Source organism: Talpa occidentalis, unplaced genomic scaffold (assembly GCF_014898055.3).
Source record: "Talpa occidentalis isolate TD23 unplaced genomic scaffold, MPIMG_talOcc4v2.1 talOcc4.7, whole genome shotgun sequence".
Taxonomy (NCBI): Eukaryota; Metazoa; Chordata; class Mammalia; order Eulipotyphla; family Talpidae; genus Talpa; species Talpa occidentalis.
Genome location: NW_023605083.1, coordinates 128124624 through 128146379, shown reverse-complemented (window position 1 = coordinate 128146379; position 21756 = coordinate 128124624). Strand labels below are relative to the sequence as shown.

At 39.4% G+C, this 21756-nt stretch overlaps 1 protein-coding gene across 4 annotated transcripts in view; it reads left to right on the top strand.

The window, feature by feature from the left end:
* The window catches only part of LOC119231781 (ATP-binding cassette sub-family A member 6-like), a 50436-nt gene that overhangs the window by 24118 nt on the left and 4562 nt on the right, over nucleotides 1-21756 (top strand). For all 4 annotated transcript variants that reach the window (XM_054689148.1, XM_037493548.2, XM_054689149.1 and 1 more), the window contains 17 exons: nucleotides 845-961; nucleotides 1951-2134; nucleotides 2530-2699; nucleotides 3142-3275; nucleotides 5546-5683; nucleotides 8577-8684; nucleotides 9822-9995; nucleotides 10217-10330; nucleotides 12711-12830; nucleotides 14361-14438; nucleotides 15605-15696; nucleotides 16678-16798; nucleotides 17748-17865; nucleotides 19231-19322; nucleotides 19915-20093; nucleotides 20505-20580; nucleotides 20663-20757. In XM_054689148.1, coding sequence (XP_054545123.1) covers nucleotides 845-961; nucleotides 1951-2134; nucleotides 2530-2699; nucleotides 3142-3275; nucleotides 5546-5683; nucleotides 8577-8684; nucleotides 9822-9995; nucleotides 10217-10330; nucleotides 12711-12830; nucleotides 14361-14438; nucleotides 15605-15696; nucleotides 16678-16798; nucleotides 17748-17865; nucleotides 19231-19322; nucleotides 19915-20093; nucleotides 20505-20580; nucleotides 20663-20757 — 2110 coding nt within the window. The remainder of the gene's footprint in view (nucleotides 1-844; nucleotides 962-1950; nucleotides 2135-2529; nucleotides 2700-3141; nucleotides 3276-5545; nucleotides 5684-8576; nucleotides 8685-9821; nucleotides 9996-10216; nucleotides 10331-12710; nucleotides 12831-14360; nucleotides 14439-15604; nucleotides 15697-16677; nucleotides 16799-17747; nucleotides 17866-19230; nucleotides 19323-19914; nucleotides 20094-20504; nucleotides 20581-20662; nucleotides 20758-21756) is intronic.

The following is a 21756-nucleotide window of genomic DNA, read 5'->3' as shown; positions in this document are numbered from 1 at the left end:
CCTACTCTCATGAAGCCTACATTCCATTGGGTGGACAAGTGGACACAGACAATAAAGCAAACTGTATAACAATCGTACAATAAAATAATAAAGAAGGCCGTATGGGTTAGAGAGATGTCTGGTGTGGGGCTGTGATTTGTATAGTGTGGTCACAGGTGGCCACAGAAGTTCTTGAATGGTCAGGGGCATTCCAAGCCGAGGGTACAGTGAGGGGGGAAGTGGCAAGTGGGGGTGGTGGGCTGTAGGAATAGCAACTTGCTCATGTGGAGCTTTGGAGGCTGTTGTGTGGTCTCTGAGTTATTTTAAATGCATGAAGGAACCACTGAAAGTCACTAAATGGAATACTGATGTGCTGTGACTTACATTTTCCTTCTCTGGATATAGAGGGACAAGAGATTGTCCCTGCATGTGGGAGAGCAACTACATGAACTTTTCAGAGATTAGGTAATAGGTTATCGTGATGGGGATACCGTGGTGTGGGGTGAGAAATGGGTAGAAGTGGGTAGATCTGAAACACATGTGGAGATAATGCCAAAGAATCTTCCTGATGGCCTCTGGGTGGAACATGAGGAAAAATCAAGAGGGACATCTAGAATTCTGCCTTGGTCATTGGAGAAAAGGTGGCGTTATTATTGTGAAACAATAGAAGAGGCAGCTGGATAGGATGGAGAAGGAGAAATTAATGTTCTACATTGGAAATATTTGTTTTGACATGTTTGTACATTTTAAGCTGAGACTTAACCCCTAGGCCACCAGGGAGGCTCCTTTGCATCATCTTTTAAATAAGTATTAATCTGCTAGATTGAGTTACTGATGTGTATATCAAATGTCTCTGCTGCCCCAGACCTTTTCTCTGACCTGGATAAGTGTTCCAGCCAGGGAGTGATGAGTTACGACATTTCCATGTCAACTCTGAGTGAAGTCTTCGTGAAACTGGAAGGAACATCAGCTATCAGACAAGGTCAGGCCATTTGTAGAATTCACAGAACATCTATTTCCAAACAACCATGAATCAATTTGCTTTATAGTTATGTATTATTTATAATGGTTTTTATATGATTCACCCCAAAGAATGTGACAAATTCCAAATTTGACTCTGCTGTCAGGGAAGGGCTGCCATTGTTTCCTAACATCATTACCAGGACTGAACATAGATTCCATCTTGGGAAATACCAGATTGCTCTCTGGAAGCTGTTGCCTTCAATTTTAGCATTTTCTCTTATCCCCAGATATTCTCTGTTACTCTGAATCCTTTGAGAATGAATGTGAAAGGCTCTCAATCCTGGTCATGAAACCTGAGCAGAGATTTCTTAGCTTGTTAATATAAAAATTCTACTAAGGTGTTAATGGGGGAAATCGTGGGAACATCTCTTGTGTATTTTAATGGGCAATGAGGAGAAGAGTTGTAATTTATGGGGTCCTTATGCTTAACACCTTGATCAATGTGTGGCTATATTGTACTACCTTCCTACAGTAACCAGCCTTTCCACCCAGTGTCATTGGTGCTGTTTGACATGTGACACTAACAGCAGCTGAGTGATTTTCTCCAGATCATTACTTTAAGTCCCCATGTGAGAATCAGAGATAGCTCTGGACCTTTCAGAGCTGGTAATCCTCCACCTACTAAATTATTGATAGCTCACAAGCAGACATTTAGGCATCAATGCTTGGCTATTTCTATGGAGAATATGGCTTGGACTTCCTCAGAATCTTGTTACATATGGAACCTTCTCTACCTTTTGAAAAACTGGCCATAGTGAATTAATGAATTTTCCTTTTGGTATGAATTCAGCCTGTCTTATCTCTGTGTTTATTGAATCTGGATGTCATAAACATAATTTGTTTCTTATATTGTTTGTTTCATAACCACAAATATTCTAAAGCAATTTTTCATATCACTGAAAAAGAGAAAACTGATGAATGGCATTACTGATATATGTGTACATGCAGATTTTGAACAAGCAGAAATGATAAAAGACACAGAAAACCTGCACAAAACACAGTCAGTTCGTTCTGCTCTCCCTGAAATGCAGAAGCCTGTAACGGACATGGGTTTGTGGAGAATGCAGGTCTGTGCAGTAGCTTGGCTCCGTTTCTTGAAGTTAAAACGTGGAACAAAAGAGCTTTTGACTCTGTGAGTATCCGAGCACTGTGGCTTTGTTACGTAATGAGTTTCAAAAACGGGAAAAACTGAAAGAGAATTTTAAACTAGAATACAGTACCCAACATTCCTGCCTGAGGGTGGGAAAAATGAGCATTTGATTTTGCTGCCAGTGGGAATCCCTGTATGTCAGCCCTCCATCAGCCTTACGCTAATGTCTACTTCGTTTCGGTGGCTTGATAGGCTGGTGTTTATGGAGCAAAACCTTTTGGTGCTCTGCAGCATGCTAAAGTATGGCTTTCAGGATGTTAGCACCTGTGATGGTGGTTGGCATCGAGCAGAATTGGCATCCAACAATATTTACACAATGTTTGACTAAAGAAATACAGCAGCTGTAGACTCACATAGTCATCGTTCTATCCTGGTAGGTTGTTGGTCTTTGGAATTGCAGTGTTCCCTTTCATTATGGAAAGTGTGCTTGAAGCTACACTGATTGACCAGAAAAGTAACTGGGAATTTAAACCTGAACTGTATTTTCTCTCTCCTGGACAACTTCCCCAAGATCCTCGGAGCAGCCTGCTGATCATCAATAACACAGGTGAATAGAAAGACAATATTCAAGACATCGTTTCTACTGTTAAGTAGCACCTCTGGGGAAATAGAGCAGATTATAAAGAAAAAAATGTGCACTTTGTCTAGGGTTACTTTAGGCCCTTCCCCGGATAAAATTTCCTGGAAAATAACTGTAGGGACTTGTTTGTCTCCGGGAACAACTATAGCTGCTGGTGGTGTCTGTGGGACCTGGGGAGGAGCTGTGGTCACCTTGTCCCAGGGGTAGTTAGCCAGTCCATGAGCCTGACCAGTGTATGATTTAATTAGTAGAATTTGGAGGGGTAACTTGTTTCAGGGGCCAATATTATCATCATGCCTCACATGATCTTTTATGAACAGTGACATTCAATTTGTATGTGGTTTCTTTAAAAAATTTGACACCTATGCTGTTGCATTTATATGTACTTCTGTTACTGATTTCTTACTAGAATCAAATATTGAAGATTTCATACAGTCGCTGAAGCATCAACACTTACTTTTGGAAGTAGATGACTTTGAAAACCGAAACGGCACGGATGACTTGTCATACAACGGTGCCATTATTGTGGCTGGGAAACCCAAGGTGTGCTGGTCTCTGACCTCTTGTTTTTGCTTTCTTTGAAAAAAATGTTAATGAAATGCTACATTTTAACTTTTAAAAATGGCAAGCTTGAACCCAGTTAATATACAGCAACTTGACTCGAAAACATTTTGCGTCATTAGTGAATAATTAAGCTGTGAAGTTCAAATATATTTTTATGAAACATTTTCTGTCCAGATTTTTGAATGAGATGATTTCTACATTTGTTTAAAATTAGTTAAATGTAATATTATTCAGAAGCCTTTGACTTTGTCATTACCAATCAACATAATGATGAATTTAAAGAATCTTACCCCATATCCCCCAAAATAATTTTATATTTTGAGGAAACATAAGACAGTATAGCAGCCCAATGGAAACAGAGAGAACAATGTTTTCCATCTACAATTTCAACATGTTTCAATCTGGTTAAAAGGGAATAAGCAACAGAGCTTCTTCCAGGAACAAGATTATTAAAAATGCAGCCTAATTGCAAGTAAAACTCGATTTTAAATTCCAATGAAAAACAGGGAGCCAAATTAAATAAAACTACTTTTGTATTTCTCATGATAATGGAAATAAAAACAAATGGAATGGATTTGATAATGGAAATAAAATCAAAAGTCTCTTAACATATACCTTTGGAGTCAGCTCTACCTGAATGAAGTACACTAGAACAACATGCAACCTTTGTGCCAGCTGTAGGAACCTGCTTTACTTGCTGTTTATCCAACATATTTATTATGTGAACTATTGAAAATATTTAAACAGTACCAAACCTCCTGATAAATAGATGAACATTTTCATACACATAAAGAACATAACTGTCATAAATAGTATGCAAATGGTTCACAGCCAGGGTCACCATGGATATTTATGAACCCCAGGCTTATTTCCTATCCCCGAAATTAGGGTTCTTTTGTTTGGTCTCCAGAATCTGAAAGTCTCTTTGTCAGAGCCACTGTTAAATTCCTTCAGCCGAAATGTCCTCACTAGTGAAATGGGGCTGATGTGAGCTAAAGTTATTCGTGCTAATGAAAGCCCACGTTGCCTACTCCATGCCCTCCAAGAGCCACAGGACTAGCTCAGAGAGGTCCATTCACCTGACAATAGCCACACAGCCAGGAAGTGGCAGTTAGAATCTCCCGTGGAAAAGCTTCATTCTTTTTTTTTTTTTTTTTTTTTTTTTTTTGCAGTTAATCAACAAGAACATCTTTATTTTTTTTTTTTCTTTTCTGATCACAGTTTATTTTTTTTTTTTTTTATAAATTTTATTGTTATATTCCCATACAATTGCCGCCCCCCATTCTGACCCCAATCCCTCCCCTCCCGCCCCCGCCCCCCTAAAAGTGTCTCTGGTTCATAGTTTTTTGTTGATTTTGATTTTCACTTTCTTATAGTTTTTCATTTTCCTGGTCCCTTATTTAAGTTTTCTAGATTCCTGCTATGAGTGAGACCATCCGGTATTTTTCTTTTTCTTTTTGGCTTATTTCGCTGAGCATGATCCCTTCCAGCGCCATCCATGTTGCAGCAAATTGCATGTGTTTATCTTTTTTGAATGCTGAGTAATATTCCATGGTATATATGTACCACATCTTCTTGATCCAGTCATCTATTTTTGGGCATTTGGGTTGTTTCCAAAGCTTAGCTATTGTAAACAGTGCTGCTATAAACATAGGGGTGCAGGTGTTCTTTGGAATTGATGTTTCTGTGTCCTTTGGGTAAATACCTAGGAGTGGAATTGCTGGGTCATATGGAAGCTCTATGTTTAGTATGTCCAGAAATCTCCACACAGCTTTCCACAGTGGTTGGACCAGTTTGCACTCCCACCAACAGTGCAGAAGAGTTCCTTTTTCTCCACACCCTCGCCAACATTTGTTGTTGCTAGTTTTTTTAATATGTGCCATTCTCACTGGTGTAAGATGGTATCTCATGGTAGTTTTGATTTGCAGGAAAAGCTTCATTCTTTAAAGGTTTAGAATTAGGGCCTCCCCGGTGGTGCAGCGGTTGAGCACTGGGTTGCGAAGCTGCCAGCAGCCTCTGCAGCACTGGTTCGATCCCCAGCCGCCGGTGAGGGTCCCACATGGCACGCAGACCTCTCCTGCCACCCCCGCTGCTCCCCTCAGCAGTGTATTTCATCAGTCTGCCTGTTCTGTTCCCCGCTCTGGTGAGTTTTCTCACCCTCCTGCACTTCAATAAATCTTTAAAAAAAATAATAAATAAAGGTTTAGAATTAATATTATTCACTTTGCTTGTCTTCGCTTTGCTTGAAGGATTATCGATTTTCAGTTGTGTGCAATACCAGGAGGCTGCATTGCTTTCCCATCCTGATGAACGTCATCAGCAACGGGCTGCTTGGAATGTTGAACCACACACAGTCTATTCAGACCCAGAGAAGCTCATTTCCTATTGTGAGTATGAGATGTTCTTGTGCTGCGCAGCACAAGATTAGGAATTTGACAAGAAACATGTTTATTTCCTTCTTAGCTTTTGAGTATTTAAATTGATTCATTCTAAAAATTATTATTTTGTCCTCACATTTTAAGCGGATTTCCTCTAGCAAAGTATGATTTTTTTTAAGTTACTATTAGAGAATTCTCATGGCAGATTTCTGTCATATTGTGTCATAGTCTCCTAAGGGAGTTCTCTGAAAAGTTTTTCATACTTGATTACAGAAGTGTATTGGAGAGAGAGAGAGAGAGAGAGAGAGAGAGAGAGAGTGTGAGAGAGAACAGACAAAAGCACTGAATTAGAAATCAGGAACACTTGTAACCTGGCTTTAGATTCTTACAAACCTAATATAACTTGTTAGTGGACTCACCATTGACTAAGTGGTAATAGATTGGCTAATATGAAGGAGAATCTGCCAGTTCTTGGGCTATGTTTCTGATTACTTCCTTTGTCCATTCATAGTTGCTCTATGCTGCAGAGGCCCCTGACACACACATGCTGTCTCTCCAGGCTTCTCCGCCAGTGGGCTACAGCCTGGGTTTAGGCTGCTGGAAGCAGTGAGAGGGCCTGGAGAGCAGGGGGGCTTGGCACAACAGGCCCCAGTCACACCCCCTCCTTTTGTTCCTCCTGTCCAGAAGTGACAGTGGTTTCTTGCGTCCCTGTTCTTTCCACCAATCATTGCATGATTAGTGTCTCTCTATTTTAAGTATTAAAGGTGATTATGAGCTTTTGGTTAGATACTGTGGGAAACCCAAGAAGGATCTCTCAAAGCTGACTCCAAGCGTTTCAAACCAGGAGGGCAGAAGTGCAATTAACGGAATTAGAAAAGGGGCCATCAAAAAGGGAAGCCTATTTTGTGACAGAGAGGTCCATTCAGTTGGAGCCTTTCTGCATTGCTGGTGCTGGGGGTACAAGGAAGAGCAGTTGGTGGAACACTCCTGAGAGAGAACTACCCAGAAAGTAGAACCAGTTAGCAGGAGAAAAAAATGGATATTACCCCCACTTGGTCCTTTAGTTTCCTCTTGTCCTCACCTGTTTGTTCAGCATACAAATGGACCAAAGCCCCATGGCCACACTCTTAGTACCTCCCTATGGTCCCCATCTTTCCCCTCTCAACCATTCTTATGAAGCTGGTGAAAAATTGGCACTTGTGGTATAGACTCCAAAACCTTAAATAAAATTGGAGAACTATAGAATTATTTTGAAACAGGCTAGTCCAACTGCTCCCCTGTAATTCTACCTAGAAGGCAGCCCTGGACCTGCCAGAGCTCAGGCCCAGGGGACAATGAACTGGAGGTAACTGCTCAAAGTCCATGTTGTTGAAGATGAGCCTGGTGGCACAAGTTTCCTTCTTGGGTCTATGCATAGGAGAGCACACCCACGCAGCTGCCCAGGTCTGCACTCTCCAGCTCTAGCATTGTAAGCAGACCTGGGTAATCTGTTTCCCTAGGATCATAATTTCAGAGTTGTTATTTTCTGTATTGTGGTAATAAAAACACATGCAATCTATCATTTCAATCACTTTTAAGTGCAGTTCAATAGTGTTAAGTCCACCCTGGTGGAGCAGGGGTTAAAATCTTAGCACTATCAAGCGATCCCCAGCCATGCAGCATGATTTCGATTTCCGACCAGGGAGCTGACCCACATGGTGCAGCAGACCTCTCCTGCCTCACCCGCTGCTCCCCTCAGCAGTGTATTTCAGTAGATCTGCCTGTTTTGCTCCCCACTCTGTCTCTGGTGACTCCTTTCATCCCTGCACCCCTGGTCTACACCCCAGTTCTTGTATGTATAAATAAATAAATCTTTTAAAAAAAGTATGTTTCCATTCCTGTGAAGCAGATCCCCAGAACTTTCTCCTCTTGCAGAACTGCCCATCTATACCCATCAGAGACCACATCTGCCCACCCCCCAGTAATTGGCAGTCACCTTTCTCCTTTCTGTTCCTGGGAATTTGACTAGTCTCAACACTTCCTATAAGTCAAGTCAAACAGTATTTATCTTTCTGTGACTGCTTACTTACTTTAGAATAATGTTCTCAGAAGATGTGGTACAGATACACAGTGGAATATTACTCAGCCATCAAAAAAGATAAACTCATGCCATTTACAGCAACATGGAGGACTGGAAGGGATCATGCTCAGCAAAATAAGCCAGAAAGAAAAAGAAAAATACCAGATGGTCTCACTCATAGCAGAATTTAGAAAACCTAAATAAGGCACCAGGAAAAAGACTAATTATAATAAAGTAAAAATCAAAATCAACAAGCAACTATAAACCAGAGACACACTATGGGGGAGGGGGACAGGAGGGAGTAAGATCAAAACAAGGGGGGTGGGAATTGTATGGGGACTATAACCAAGATGAAAATGCATACATTGTGCAAAAAAATGAAAAATGATGTAAAAAATATATAAAATTTAAAAAATAATAATAATAAATAGACTACAAAAAGAAAAAAAAGAATAATGTCCTCAAGATTCAACTTTATTGTAACTGAATTTCCTTCCTTTTAAAAGCTGGATAATATTTCAATTGTATGCACATACCACATTTTGTGCATCCATTTATCTGCCATGGACATTAGGGTTGCTTCCACCTCTTGGTGGTTGTGACGAGTCCTGCTTGAACATGTGTGTGCAGACATCTGTGAGACCCTGATTTCAATTCTCTTCAACAGAGTTATTTTTTTATTTCTCTTTTTGTCTAAGAGTTGAAGCCTCATTCAATGATCCAAAGCTATTTCCCCTTCCCTTCTTCATACTTCCATATTGATAAACTAGATGTACACTTTTAATGATGAATAATTTTGTTTCCTTTTTTAAAATAGTCACTGAAGTACCTTTGTATTTGCAGAATTATGTAATATCCTGGAGTGGGCTGCCAGAGGCCTCCGTTTTCATATTTTCCATTGTATGCAGTATTTCTCCTTACATTGCAATGAGCAGTGTCAGCGATTACAAAGTAAGAAAAGGGTTGGGGGGAGAAAATAAACTTTAGGGGGGCCTCCCTGGTGGTACAAGGGGTTAAGATGCAACCTATGAAACTATCCACAGCCACTGCAGCACTAGTTCAATCCCCAGCCAGGGAGCTAACCACATGGTGCAGCAGACCTCTCCTGACTAGCCCGCTGCTCCCCTCAGCAGTGTAGTTCAGTCAATTTGCCTGTTCTGTGCCCCGCTCTGTCTCTGGTGAATCCTATCACCCCCCACACCTCTGGCCTGTACCCCAGCTTTTGTATGCATAAATAAATAAATCTTTAAAAAAAAAAAGAAACTTTAGGAAACTCAGCAATTGTATCTTGAGTGGTATATGTTCAGAATCTTCTATGAGAAAAGCATAATATAGGTTTGTTTTAGATAATGTAATTAAGCATTATTTCTATAAAGTCAGAAAATTCACTTCTAAAAATACAAAATATTTTTTACATCAGAGTTACAGGAAAAGTGTAATAATTCTGCAGAGATTCAATTTAAACCTCCAAAAGGAAATACAATAAAACTTCCAACTATGTTATTTCCTAACCACAAAGAGGAAATCATTGATGTTGAAATTGAGACCAAATGTAAGACTTGGACCACTTTTCTACTGTGGAGAAAACAGGTTTTTGGGTTTTTTTGGTTTTTTTTTTTTAATATTCATGCTGGTTATGCCCCTTATCCAAGCAAACCAGTTAAATCAGATCAAGATAAACCATCCTGCACCATTCGGAGTCAGTTACTCTCCCAGAGAGTATTTGTCTAGTGGAGAACCTATTGTCCTTCAGGTCACAAAATGACATGAAGCAGGGGAATGCCTTGACCATTATGTAGCCCACTTTTCCTATTCATCACTCATGAGTTCAAGTGGTTGTGAATCATACCTATCAAATAAAACAACATTCATTCCATTTTCTGAATGATGAGCATGATGGAATTGGCCGTTTAGAACTCGGGTTCCTAAACAATATACACATAATTAAAATTATTTAAGAAAATAAAATTATTAGAAAGTTAAAGACTATTAGAAAGTTATATTTGGATTTTATAAACATTTCCATGTGTTTGTTTTGGATTTGAATTTCAATTGAATATATATGTCTATTCTGTCTTCTTTCATCAGAGGAGAGTTAAATCCCAGCTGTGGACTTCGGGCCTCTATCCTTCTGCTTACTGGTGTGGGCAGGCACTGGTGGATGTTCACCTCTACACTTTTATTCTCCTTTTATTGTATTTATTTTTATATGTGTTAGGCATAATACATGTTCCTCTGACAAGTCAAACAGTGTTTGCTTTGGTAAGTAGCACATTACATGACAATATCTTAGGATGTAATTCATAATAATTGTTAACATTAATATTTTTGATGATTAAATATTTTCAATTTTATTGTATTACAAAAACTTAGAAACTATGCAAAGTACATGTGCAATAAGACATTTAAAAATATTTGTAATTAACTTTTCCCTCAGTTGACATTTCCTATTTTGATGTTGATATTTTCTGTATTATTTTCAGGTAGTGGCTATATTTGGTTATGCAGCATCTTTGGTCTTCATGACATACGTGATATCATTTATTTTTCGCAAGAGGAAAAAAAGTAGTGGTTTTTGGTCATTTTGTCTCTATTTGGTAAGTACCTGTACAAACATAAATAATGTCTATTATATTTTAGCTTTCAATGTAACATTAAATATAGTCACCTTAAACAAGGGGAAAATCAATACCTTAAATTGTACTGTAGAAAGGAGGGGGAAGTTGAGCATGTTACCAAGCCAATGATGTTCCTGAAGAATTCATATAGCGAAATTTCACCAGAAATTATGAAGAATCTAACAGACAACCTCAAGTCCAAAATGCTACTATTCAGTTCATGGATACTCCAGAGTACAGTGTTTCCTGGCCACATTAGAACAAAGACTTGACTTTACAACATTTGACAGTATAATCCATTTCTATAGTCTTTAAAAAGGTCTCTGTTAACCTCAGATGCTAATAGTTTCGAGATCAGATGGTTTTATATGTGTGCTCGAGAACTTATTAGTAAAGATGAATGAAAATCAAGATTACGGGGAGTCTGAGATTACCAAACACTTTCTTGGAAATGTATATCAAGACTCTGGGATCCCATCCCAGAGATCCTAGTCCAAGCACGTCAGGTGTCTTATCTTAAATTCCCAGCTGGTGCTTGAATGTCTGTGTTGGAAGCCCAGGTCCCAATTCTTGGCGTGAGAGGAATCCAAAGGCCATCTGCTGAGAAAACCTTTCCATTCATAGTTTGCTTGAGGACTTTTTTTGTACTGTCAGCAAACTTCCTTCCTTTTCCCAGTGTAAACCCAGGTGTGGAGTAAGCTGTAGAGGTCAACAGAAGAGAATCTATACTCAGCTGATTTCTTTTCAATCAGCATTCTCATGTATACCCAGCAAAGACAGAAAAAGAAATCATGTTCACACTGTGCTTTCCGTTAGTTTCGACTCTAACTAAGGTTTGTTTTGGAGCTGATGTTCAAGCCATCAGGGTTATCGCCAGGACAGCTGTTAATAGTCTGTTAGTACCACTCTGAGGGAAGTTTTAAGATATCCTAGTGAGTGTCCTCATAGACATTCTTTAAATTTATTGTTCTTCAGTCCTAAGTAATCAGCAGCAGCCTGAAGTCATGTTCTTTTTTCTTTGTATCTTTTCCCAATCTTTACGTTAGCTTTTCTTAAGCAGAAATTATTCTAGACTGGGATGGATGCATTGTTGCTATGTTACAAGTGAGAAATGAATCTGTGATTTCCCTGACCAGTCACTACCCATGAGGTTTGTGTTGATTTGGCTTTCTCTGAGATGAGGGAGCACTCTGCTTGGATGGTAGAATCACACCACATGCTCTTACCCAACAGTGTGAGGTCACAGAAATCAAAAGAAGAGAAACATGTAACATGGGTATCATGCCATAAGCAGATTGTTGGGAGTGTAAATGAAAGAAGTGCTTTGGATTTGCTGAAACACTTGTGCTCTTAATGAATATTTGATTATAAATTCTTTGGTTCTCTTTTCAATTGTCTTCGTATGTAGATTACATATTCCCCCCAAATTATAAATTTATTTATTATTAATGCAACATACCTTTAGAAGACAATCCCTCACCATAGTATAGTTATCTGACATAGAGATTTAGGAAACACACACACTCAGAATTTTGTCACTCACTGACTCTGTGGCCTTGAGGATATTATTGAATGCCTCTGGACCCTTGATTCCCCATATAAAAAGGGAACGATACTAAGAATAACCACATTATAGAGTTGTTGTGATGATTAAACTAAACAATGCAGGTGAAATTCTAAATGTCTGGCATTGTGTAATTTTCAGTAAATTTAGTAGTATTGATTCTTATTACTTTTACTATAATTGGCACATCAATAAGATCCAGCAAAGTACCAACATATACTTGTCACTGATAAGATGATCCTTAAAGAAAAATAAAAACTTACCTTTATCTCTCTTCCCCCCAGTTTATCAATATTCTAAAAGAAAATAAGTTCATAGCAATCAAAATGCACAATCTTAAAACAATCATTTGTTTAGAATGCGGAAGAAATGAAGCAGAGAAGGCAACAAAGCTTCAGTCTATGTGAAAAGCAGTGCAGATTTTATAAATGTATAGTTTTTCCGTATAACTTTTCATGTATTCATTTTTCTACGTTAAAAATATCCTTCCCCTTAGCTATAAAAAAGTAATTTCATTCTTCATCCTGTTGTATAGATTGCACTGTCAGGGAGTTTATTTGGTTAATTTAGCTTTCACCTTCTCCCCAGATATTTTATCTAAAATTTTCTGTTGAGGACCTAATAATCATGTGTATTCTCATTAACAAAAGATCCCCCGTTCCTTCTCCCTCTGTAAGGGGAATTGTGATGTCCATGGGTGTGTCTGTATATGGGAAAATTCTGATTACATGGCAGTAGGGACCCCTGCATGGCTGAGTATATCTGACATGCATCATGTTTCAACTTGCTTTGTAGATCATGACCACTGCCTTTGACATCATTATAATGAATCACTTCAACTCAGCTATCATAATTACTAGCATGGTGTTAGTCCCCCCAACTACCTTGGCTGGATTTCTAACTGTTTTTGTAGAGGTAAGAACTGTTACCAATTGTGTTATTAATTTTGATAATGCAGACTCTTAAAATGTTTTGCCCAAATCTATAAAAACAATAAACAAGTTAGTGTTTTGAGGGATTGCTGGGATGGGAATAGGGAATGAAAGTAAATGCATATAAGGTACCTTTTTGGGGTGATGGAAATGTTCTTAAGTTGAATTGAGGTGATGCTCTCACAACTATATATTTACAAAAAATTCCTGTACCCTTAAATGAATGAATTTTATTGCATGAAAATTCAACCTCAATAAAGTTGTTAAAAAACTTGGCCATATGCACTTTGTCAAATGTAAGCAGCCTCAAATGCTATTCAAAATTAATGCCAGATTGAAAAAAGTTGCCTAGTTGAGTGGGTATTCATTATCTGTTGTAAGGATACAGCCATGTACAATACCATTCATTTATTCAACAACGTACATTAGGCACTATTCTGCCTTAGGCACTGTGTGTTGGTAACATTAGAGATACTTGATGTACAGGTGGCACAACCCTTCTTCTCAGAGCTTAATGCTGACAAAGACAGACCAACCTCACCCAAGTCAGTGCAAGGGGCTTGGTTACAAAGATGGGCAGAGCACTAAGTGTAAAAGACAAAGCACGACCTGTGTGCCCTGGAGAGACAGAAAGTTCTGAGAGAAGCAATGTTTAAACAGAGTTGTAAAGAATGAGTTTGAATTAATTAGTGAGTTAATGGGGCAGGAGGTAAGCATCTGTGGAGAGAAGCAAAAGCATTGAAATGCATAGACCAGGCACTAAGGAAGTCAATGTGACTCAAATGGAATAAAGTATACCCAGGGAGGAGCTGCACAGCTCAGACAGCTGTGCCATCCTGGGTGAAGTGGCGTTAAAGAAAGTAGAGGGGGTTTACCAAATAGTTTGTGTTTTGGGGGATCTAGGGCATCCCTCTATCTGTAAAAATCATTTTCTATTGACTGAACAATACCTGGAATTCTCTATGGGAAATCCTTTCCTTTGTTTAAAGCACTTCTTTCCTGCAAGGTGAAATATATTAACCTAGACCTGTCACACATTATTTAGGAGGAATGAGTGACTTTCTGAATGCATTGATTGGTGAAGAAAGAATAACATAATGGGACTAACTGTGGTGAGAACGGTCACCAGGAGGATAGGAAAGTGACCCTGAAAAGCTTGGGAGGGACATTTAGAACAAATATTGTTGATTCCTAGAATTTTTCTTGATCATGCCACCTCTCTCTGCTATGCTTTAGTAGAATTTCAGTAAACATGAAACCAAAAAATTAAAAGAAAGAAAGAACTGCAAGAGAGGAGCAGACACAGATTGCCTGCTTGCTCATTGAGACAATCAGCCTTGAATTCGACACCCTCCTTCCCATCCTCGCAGGGAATTGCTGGTCAACAGTACGCACGGGGGAACCAAGTTTAATGAGGCAAATATTCAATATATATGTGAAATTCCGCATTATTTAAATGAAAATCATAAGGTTGATAAGTTTCTCTTTAGCCATTTTTTCTTTGTCTTTGCAGAAAGTCCACAGGCACCGAGCTAAATTTCAAGACTTGAATTATAACCTGAGTGAAGTTGATATTCTACTATGCCTAATAGTAAGTTTTTTCTACCTCACCACCAATTTTTTTGGTTCATTTACTATAGTAACTATTTGATATTGTTTTAACTGTGTTAGATTTAAAAATCTGAGACAAAACAACTGCATTCAGACCTGATTCCAAACCCTGGAGTTACTTTTTATATGCATGAATGGACTAAGTTCAGAATTCAACATGAAATTAATGTGTCATGCCTATTTGTCCTGCATCCCCTCCAAATTTGAGAAAATTTACAAAAAGTACAGATGCAATATGACTGAAATCCTTTGAACTGGAGAGAAAAAGGCAAAGTTGAATAATAAACATGAGAGGGAAAATGATTATGTCTCTATATTTAGACTGAAGAAAGCTACTGCTTTGAATACTTTTCTGTCAGTACATTGCCAGGCATAGGAGAAAATGTAGACAACATCCCTGCCCTCATGGAGCTTATATTCTGGTGGACGATGACAGATAATAAATGAATTAAATAATATATACTGTGTCAGGTAGGTGGTCAGAAAAACCTGGCTGAGAAATAAATACCTGAAGGAAGAAGACAAGGAAGCAAGATGTAAGGACAAGCAAGGTGAGCCTGGCTTGTTCCAGGGCCAGTGTTGTTGTGGTAGGGTAGCCACAGGTGAGAGCGGTATCAGAGAAGATCACATTGGGCGGGGCCAACAGAAGGGTTACCACAACGAGCTGGGTCATGAAAGGACATTGACGCCACCTTGAATAATTAAGGAGTCTCTGCCTCATTTTAAGCAAAGTGATGTGATTGGACTTATGTGTTAATAGAGAAGCTCTGGTTACTGAGTTGAGAATAGATGGCTGGGCAACGGAGAAAAGTAGGTAATGTGACAATAGTATTATGAGAAATTATAATGACCTGGACCTGGTAGCAGTAGATCTAACAGAGCTGAGAAGTTGCTGAATTCTGCAGAATTCTGAAGGTAGGCAGATGGAACTGCTGACAAAGTGGATATGGGCTATGGGAGGAAAAAAGAGGCTGTTTCCACTAAGCTGGACTGTCACTGGGTAGCTACATCTCTCCCTCGAGCTTTAGGACTGATTCACAACTATTGCACCTCAAGTCAAAAGACTAGCATTTGTAATTCGATTCAAATGTTTAAAGAATATGTGAGAACATGTGCCTAAATGGAAATGTTATTCTTTGCTTCCAGCCTTACTTTCAGACTTTGCTGTTTGCTTTTATTCTAAGATGCATGGAAATGAAGTGTGGAAAGAAAGTAACGCGAAAGGATCCCATTTTCAGGTTGGGATAAACTTAATTTCATCCTTAATACCATGTCTTAGTATTCCTAGATAGTGGCTACATTATCAACCTGTTCACAGGAATTTACAGTGGAAACAACATGATAATTTCCTAAATGGCTAATGGATTGCTGGCTTACTGTCAGGAGCTGTGATTTCCAGGCAGAGTTCTTTTGCTAATCAGTTGAAGGAAATTTTCAGACCCTCAGCAATGTAATGAGTACTCAAGGATGCCATTCTCCATCCAAGATGATGTTACATCCTTGAGCAGAAGAGACAGGAAGGAGTTGGGATAGTGGCATGGTTCACAGTGCAGCTGAGTGGGGGGACTCTAGACAGGGTGACCAGGATGAGATATGATGCCAGTGTCAGGATGATGAAGAGGGCCTGTGTCTATGGAGAATGTGTAGATGCAGATGACCTGCAATGTGAAGAGGGCACAGGACTTGCTGAGAAATTTGGGAGGGTCTGAGATGCTAACTAGAAGGGGAACATCAACACTGAGAAAGGGATTCTGGCCACCAGGAGGGGTTCTTGTCGGTGGGCCTTCCTGGTGGTGCAAGGGGTTAAGTCTCAGAACTATCAAGCTATTGACAGCCACTGCAACATGAGTTCGTTCCCCGGCTGACCAGGGAGCTACCCACATGGTGCAGCAGATCTCTCCTATCTCCCCGCTGCTCCCTTCAGCAGTGTGTTTCAGTAGATCTGCCTGTTCTGCTCCCCACTCTGTCTCTGGTGAAACCTCTCACCCCCACAACTCTGGCCTATACCCCAGTTCTTGTATGCATAAATAAATAAAAATAAATATTTTAAAAAAAAGTTCTTGTTGGCAAAAGCAGAGCAGTCTATTCACTGCCCATCATTTCCAGCTGATGAAAAAGAAAGGACAGTGGTAAAACCACAGGGAAGCTGATTCTAGATATATCTTTGACAACTAGAAAACACACATCATGTCATGCATTTCATTTCATTTTCTCCACAGAATTTGCCCCCAAAGGGAAAATGTTCAACGGAATCCAGAAGAACCTGTAGATGAAGATGAAGATGTTCAAGCAGAAAGAATAAGAGCAGCCACTGCCCTGACCACTTCCCACACAGAGGAGGTAGAAAAGCAAGTGACAAGTCAATGTTAATGCGGGTATTTAAAAACTATAGGGGTAGGCTGGTTGTGCTGGTTTTCCTTTTGAAACTTTAGCATTGGCTGCATTTTTGCAATTCTTTTTTTTTAATTAATTAATTTATTTATTTTTAATGACATCTTTCCTTTTTTTGTTTTTTATTTATACAAGCACTGGGTACAGTCAGAAGCGCGGGAGGGTGAGAGAATTCACCAGAGCTAGAGCGGGGAACAAAACAGGCAGACTGATGAAGTACACTGCTGAGGGGAGCAGCGGGCAACAGGAGAGGTCTGCGCACCATGTGGGACCCTCACCCAGCAGCTGGGGATTGAACCGGCACTGCAGAGGCTGCGGGCAGCTTCGCAACCCAGTGCCCAACCGCTGCGCCACCGGGGAGGCCCCGCATTTTTGCAATTCTTAAACATGCAGGCTCTTCTTTGAAATATCCTGGAGGGTATCTCCTTCTCAAAGGGGAAGGCGAACCATAAGGGTTGTATTTTTTTTTTTTTTTTTTTGCAATACATGGGTTTTGATAAGCCGTTCCAACATCAAAACCAAACATTTCTTGAGTTGAGGATTTCATGTGAATCTTGTCAGAAAATGCTTAGTAGTAATTAATATTTTAAGTGTTTTTCTTTTGTCCCACTTAGATGTTGTCATGTTGCCATGAACTTATTCACTTCTGTCCTGAGAAGGCAACAAACTGGCTATGGAATTCAGCTGCTTCCTCAGACCATTTAGAAGCATGAGATATTATTAACTTCAATGCGTGCATGTTAACACTTGAAACAAGTAATATGGATTACTCTTAACCCAAAATAAGATTGAGTTTAAGACACAGGATATAGGCAACAGAGGGCCTGGCAGGGAGACTACAGGAACATTACATCTCTTGGAGTATAAGAGGAAAATCACACACTGTCTTATTTTCCAGAGACAAGTCATTCTTGCTAGTTGTCTACACAAAGAATATGCAGTCCAGAAGAGAAGTTGCTTTTCAAAAAGAAAGAAGAAAATAGCAATAAGAAATATCTCCTTCTGTGTTAAAAAAGGTTTGGAAGAATCACTTTTTTTTTCACCATTATCTCTAGAAATAGCCCCAAAAGTGTGTGCTATATATAGTACAATAGCACCTGCTGAAGCATTCATTCATTCATTCATTCATTCAACATAAATTTTCAAGTATGCCAGGGACAAATATAGGCTCTGGCAATAAAATTATGAAAGAAAGAGGCAAGTTCCTCTGCTCATGGATTTTAGTCCTACCAAGGATCACTAAACAAAAATAACTTATCAACAAAACTCATATACTACAATAGGCAAGTTCTCTTGGAGCATTCAGATATGTGATGTGACATGAGTGACTTTGTACTGTGTTCAGTTTGGGTTAGGACAGGCCTTTCTTGAGCAGTAACATCTAAGTCAAGATTGGGTGCTGAAGGAGTCAATGTGCGCGCATGAAGAGAGGGCAAGGAGTCAGAAAAGGGGCCGCCTTTCGAGTCTTACACAAGTAGGTCTCAGCATTAATCTATGGCGGGATGGGGTGTAGCCAGAGAGGGGAGCAGGGCCAGCTCAGCTGCAGTGTGGAATATGCAGCAGAGTTTGCATTTTATACCACATTAGCACAATGATGCTTGAGGGTAATTAGCAGGAATTCATCACTATTTCATCGATATTTTGAAGAAATTGTGTCCTGGCTATTGTTTGTGAATTTGAGTGGCAGGCAAGTTAAGAGGCTCTTATGTTTGTTCAGATGAAAGATACAGCATGTCAGCTGTCTGCTACAGAAACTATCTGGGCACACTTTTAACTGAAAAACATGGCAGCCCTCCCCTCCTTATCTGTGAGAGAGATATTCTAAGACTCCCAGTAGATGCCTCAATCTGTGGATATTATTACATATATATATATATATATGTGTGTGTGTGTGTATATAAAACATAATGCTTCCCCTGTATATACATGCCGATGGTTAGGTTTAATTTATAAATTAGACATAGCAGATCAACAGCAGCAACTACTATAAAATAGAAAAATATACTGCAATAAAAAATTATGTGACTGTTATTTCTCTATCCCTCTCACTCATTTCCTTTCAAAGTATTTCATTGTATGTAATATTTTCAGACCATGGTCTATTTCTGGAAACTGAAACTGCAGAAAATGAAAATTCAAATAAGGGGGGAGACTACTGTAATCTGGAAAGAAATAATATATGTTGACATCAAATCCATAAGCTTTTGTCTAGTATTTTGTATAATTACAGGAATTAAAGAACATGTCTTGATGACATAGATTACATTGGTGTTATCTGTTTCAAAATGGTAGAAAGAGGCACACAGATCTCAAAGTTATTGAAGAAACAGGTTTATGTTAATCAATACTTCCAGTATTTATAGTAAGTGATTCTTTTTCAGGTGAAATCTTGGGATTGCTAGGACCCAATGGTGCTGGTAAAAGTTCATTTATTAGGATGATAGCTGGGGTCACAAAGCCAACAGCTGGAGAGGTTAGTGAAAAATGAAACGATTTCCATTCCCTAAATAGAAATTTCATGATAAACAGAGGTTATATATTTGCAAGATGATACTTTTGTATTAGTACTTTAAATAGTTTTTATAATAAGTCCATGAAGTAATTCCTATAATATTTCTTTGATGCTCAAAAAATTCAGGCATTTATTTGGGACAACATGTATAGAACAGGAGGGGATTATGCTAAGGGAGTAAATCAGAAGGAGAAAGACAAATACTGGATGGTGTCACTAATATGTGGACAAAGGGTTCCACAAACTAATAACAAACCCTAGAAATCTAGAAATGTAGGACTGAGGCTGCCAGAGGGGCATTGGAGGGGCAGGAGAAAGAGCTAACTGGGGAGGGAGCACAGTGGACTAGGGTGGAGGACTGTGGGCATTTTGGTGGTGGGTGCAGCGTGATAACAAGACTTGGAGGGGAGGGTCCTCTACCTCTAAATCACAAACAACATTGAAAAACAGTGTCACTTCAAAAAAATGCATTTATAGCTAGATGTCTATTTCTTGAATAATTGTATAACTGGAGAAAAGGCTACATGTTTCCAAACCTGTTTTACTTTCTCAGGTGGAACTGAATGGATGTAGCCCAGTTTGGGATCCACAGGGAGGCAGTGAGGTCCAGTTCCTGGCCTACTGCCCTCAGGAGAACACGTTATGGCCCAACCTGACGGCGAGGGAGCATCTCCAGGTGTTCGCTGCCATGAAAGGGCTGAGGAAAGGGGAAGCCGCCCTGGCCATTTCACGGTACAGAGAGGTCATGTGAAGCCTTGGTGTCAACAGGGGGGCCGTGCCATTGGTGTTGAATTCACTGATAGAGTATAGAGGGGAGATAGGGCCTCACCTCACCAGGCTGGAGACGGGTGTGGAGTCCAGGTGCTGTTTCCTGAATCCCCAATGAAGGGATCTTTAAGAAAATAAACACATAAAACAATAACAAAGTTATCCTGAATAATCATTCATGACAGTTCCAAATTCAGAATCCTCATTTTTCTTAAAGATTTTTTATCTTTCAAAAGAAACTACTTTTTTCTTTGATGACTGAAGTTTTGAGAGTAGTCGTTGTAAAACTTCCCTCCAATACAGTTCCTGTTCCAGGTGATTGCATTTTCCAAAAATTCTCTCTTGACCTTACCATCTCCCCTTGTCTTCCAACAGACTGGTAGATACTTTCAGACTGCATGACCAGCTGAATGTTCCCGTGCGGAGACTGACGCCAGGAGCTGCTAGAAAGGTATGTGTGGTATGTGGTGTGTGGTGTTACCTGAGGCTGAGGTGGTGGTGGCAGCAAAATGAGCTGTTTCTCTGCATTTCAGTTGTGTTTTGTGCTGAGCATCTTGGGAAACTCACCCATCCTGCTTCTAGATGAAATGTCTACAGGCTTGGATCCAGGGGTGCAGCAGCAGATGTGGTGAGAATCCTCAAAAACTTCAGATCCAGGAGTTTAAAACTTATTTATGTAAAATTTGATGGAAAATCAAATCTACCGGTTCTTAATTTAGTGCAGATAATCCATATTGTTAGGAAAATAAGTATTTAATGTTGCATCATGTTCATGTGGTATTCATGTGTGTGTGTGTATATATATATATATATATTTTTTTTAAAAAAACCCTCTAAATACTTTGTTGGAGATATAGTTCTTGCAATTTGAAGTGTATTTTAATTTTGCCTTTTCATCACTAAGCGGTCTATAACTGTTTCTTAGAAACTATTAACAAATTGACACAATTTCTCCATTTTATCCCCCCTCCTTTTTACCTACTCTGTCAAAGTTTATCCAGTTTTTCTAGGTTTTAAAATTCTTTTTACTTTTCTATCTACAATTTCCACTTGTACTAATAAAATTCTTCAGCCCAGTTTCATGTTCAATTGATTTTCCCATCTTTTAAAAATAACTTTTTAGTAGAAATGTTATATGAAGGTGAGGAGAATCACTTAGGAACCCATTATACCCCCACTAAGTTTCAATATTCATCCACATACAGCCAATCTTTTTTCATCTATATCCCCACCCACTACCTTTCCCCAATTATTTTGAAGCAAATACTTGGCAGCATATCCTTGATTTAGAAATATGTCCAGTGGTTTCACCAAAATATAAGAAACCTCCTTTTTTTAAAAAACATAACCAAAATACTGTTAACACCCTGAAAACTATTTAAAACTATTCTTTGGGGCCTCCCTGGTGGCCTAAGGGTTAATCTCAGCGCTGTCACAGCTACAGCCTGAGTTCTATCCCTGGCAAGGGAGCTGACCCACATGGCACAGCAGACCTCTCCTGTTTCTAGCCTGCTGCTCCCCTCAGCAGTGTATTTCGGTAGATCCACCTGTTCTGCTCCCCACTCTGTCTCTAGTGAGTCCTCTCACCCCCGCACCTCTGGCCTACACCCCAGCTCTTCTATGCAAA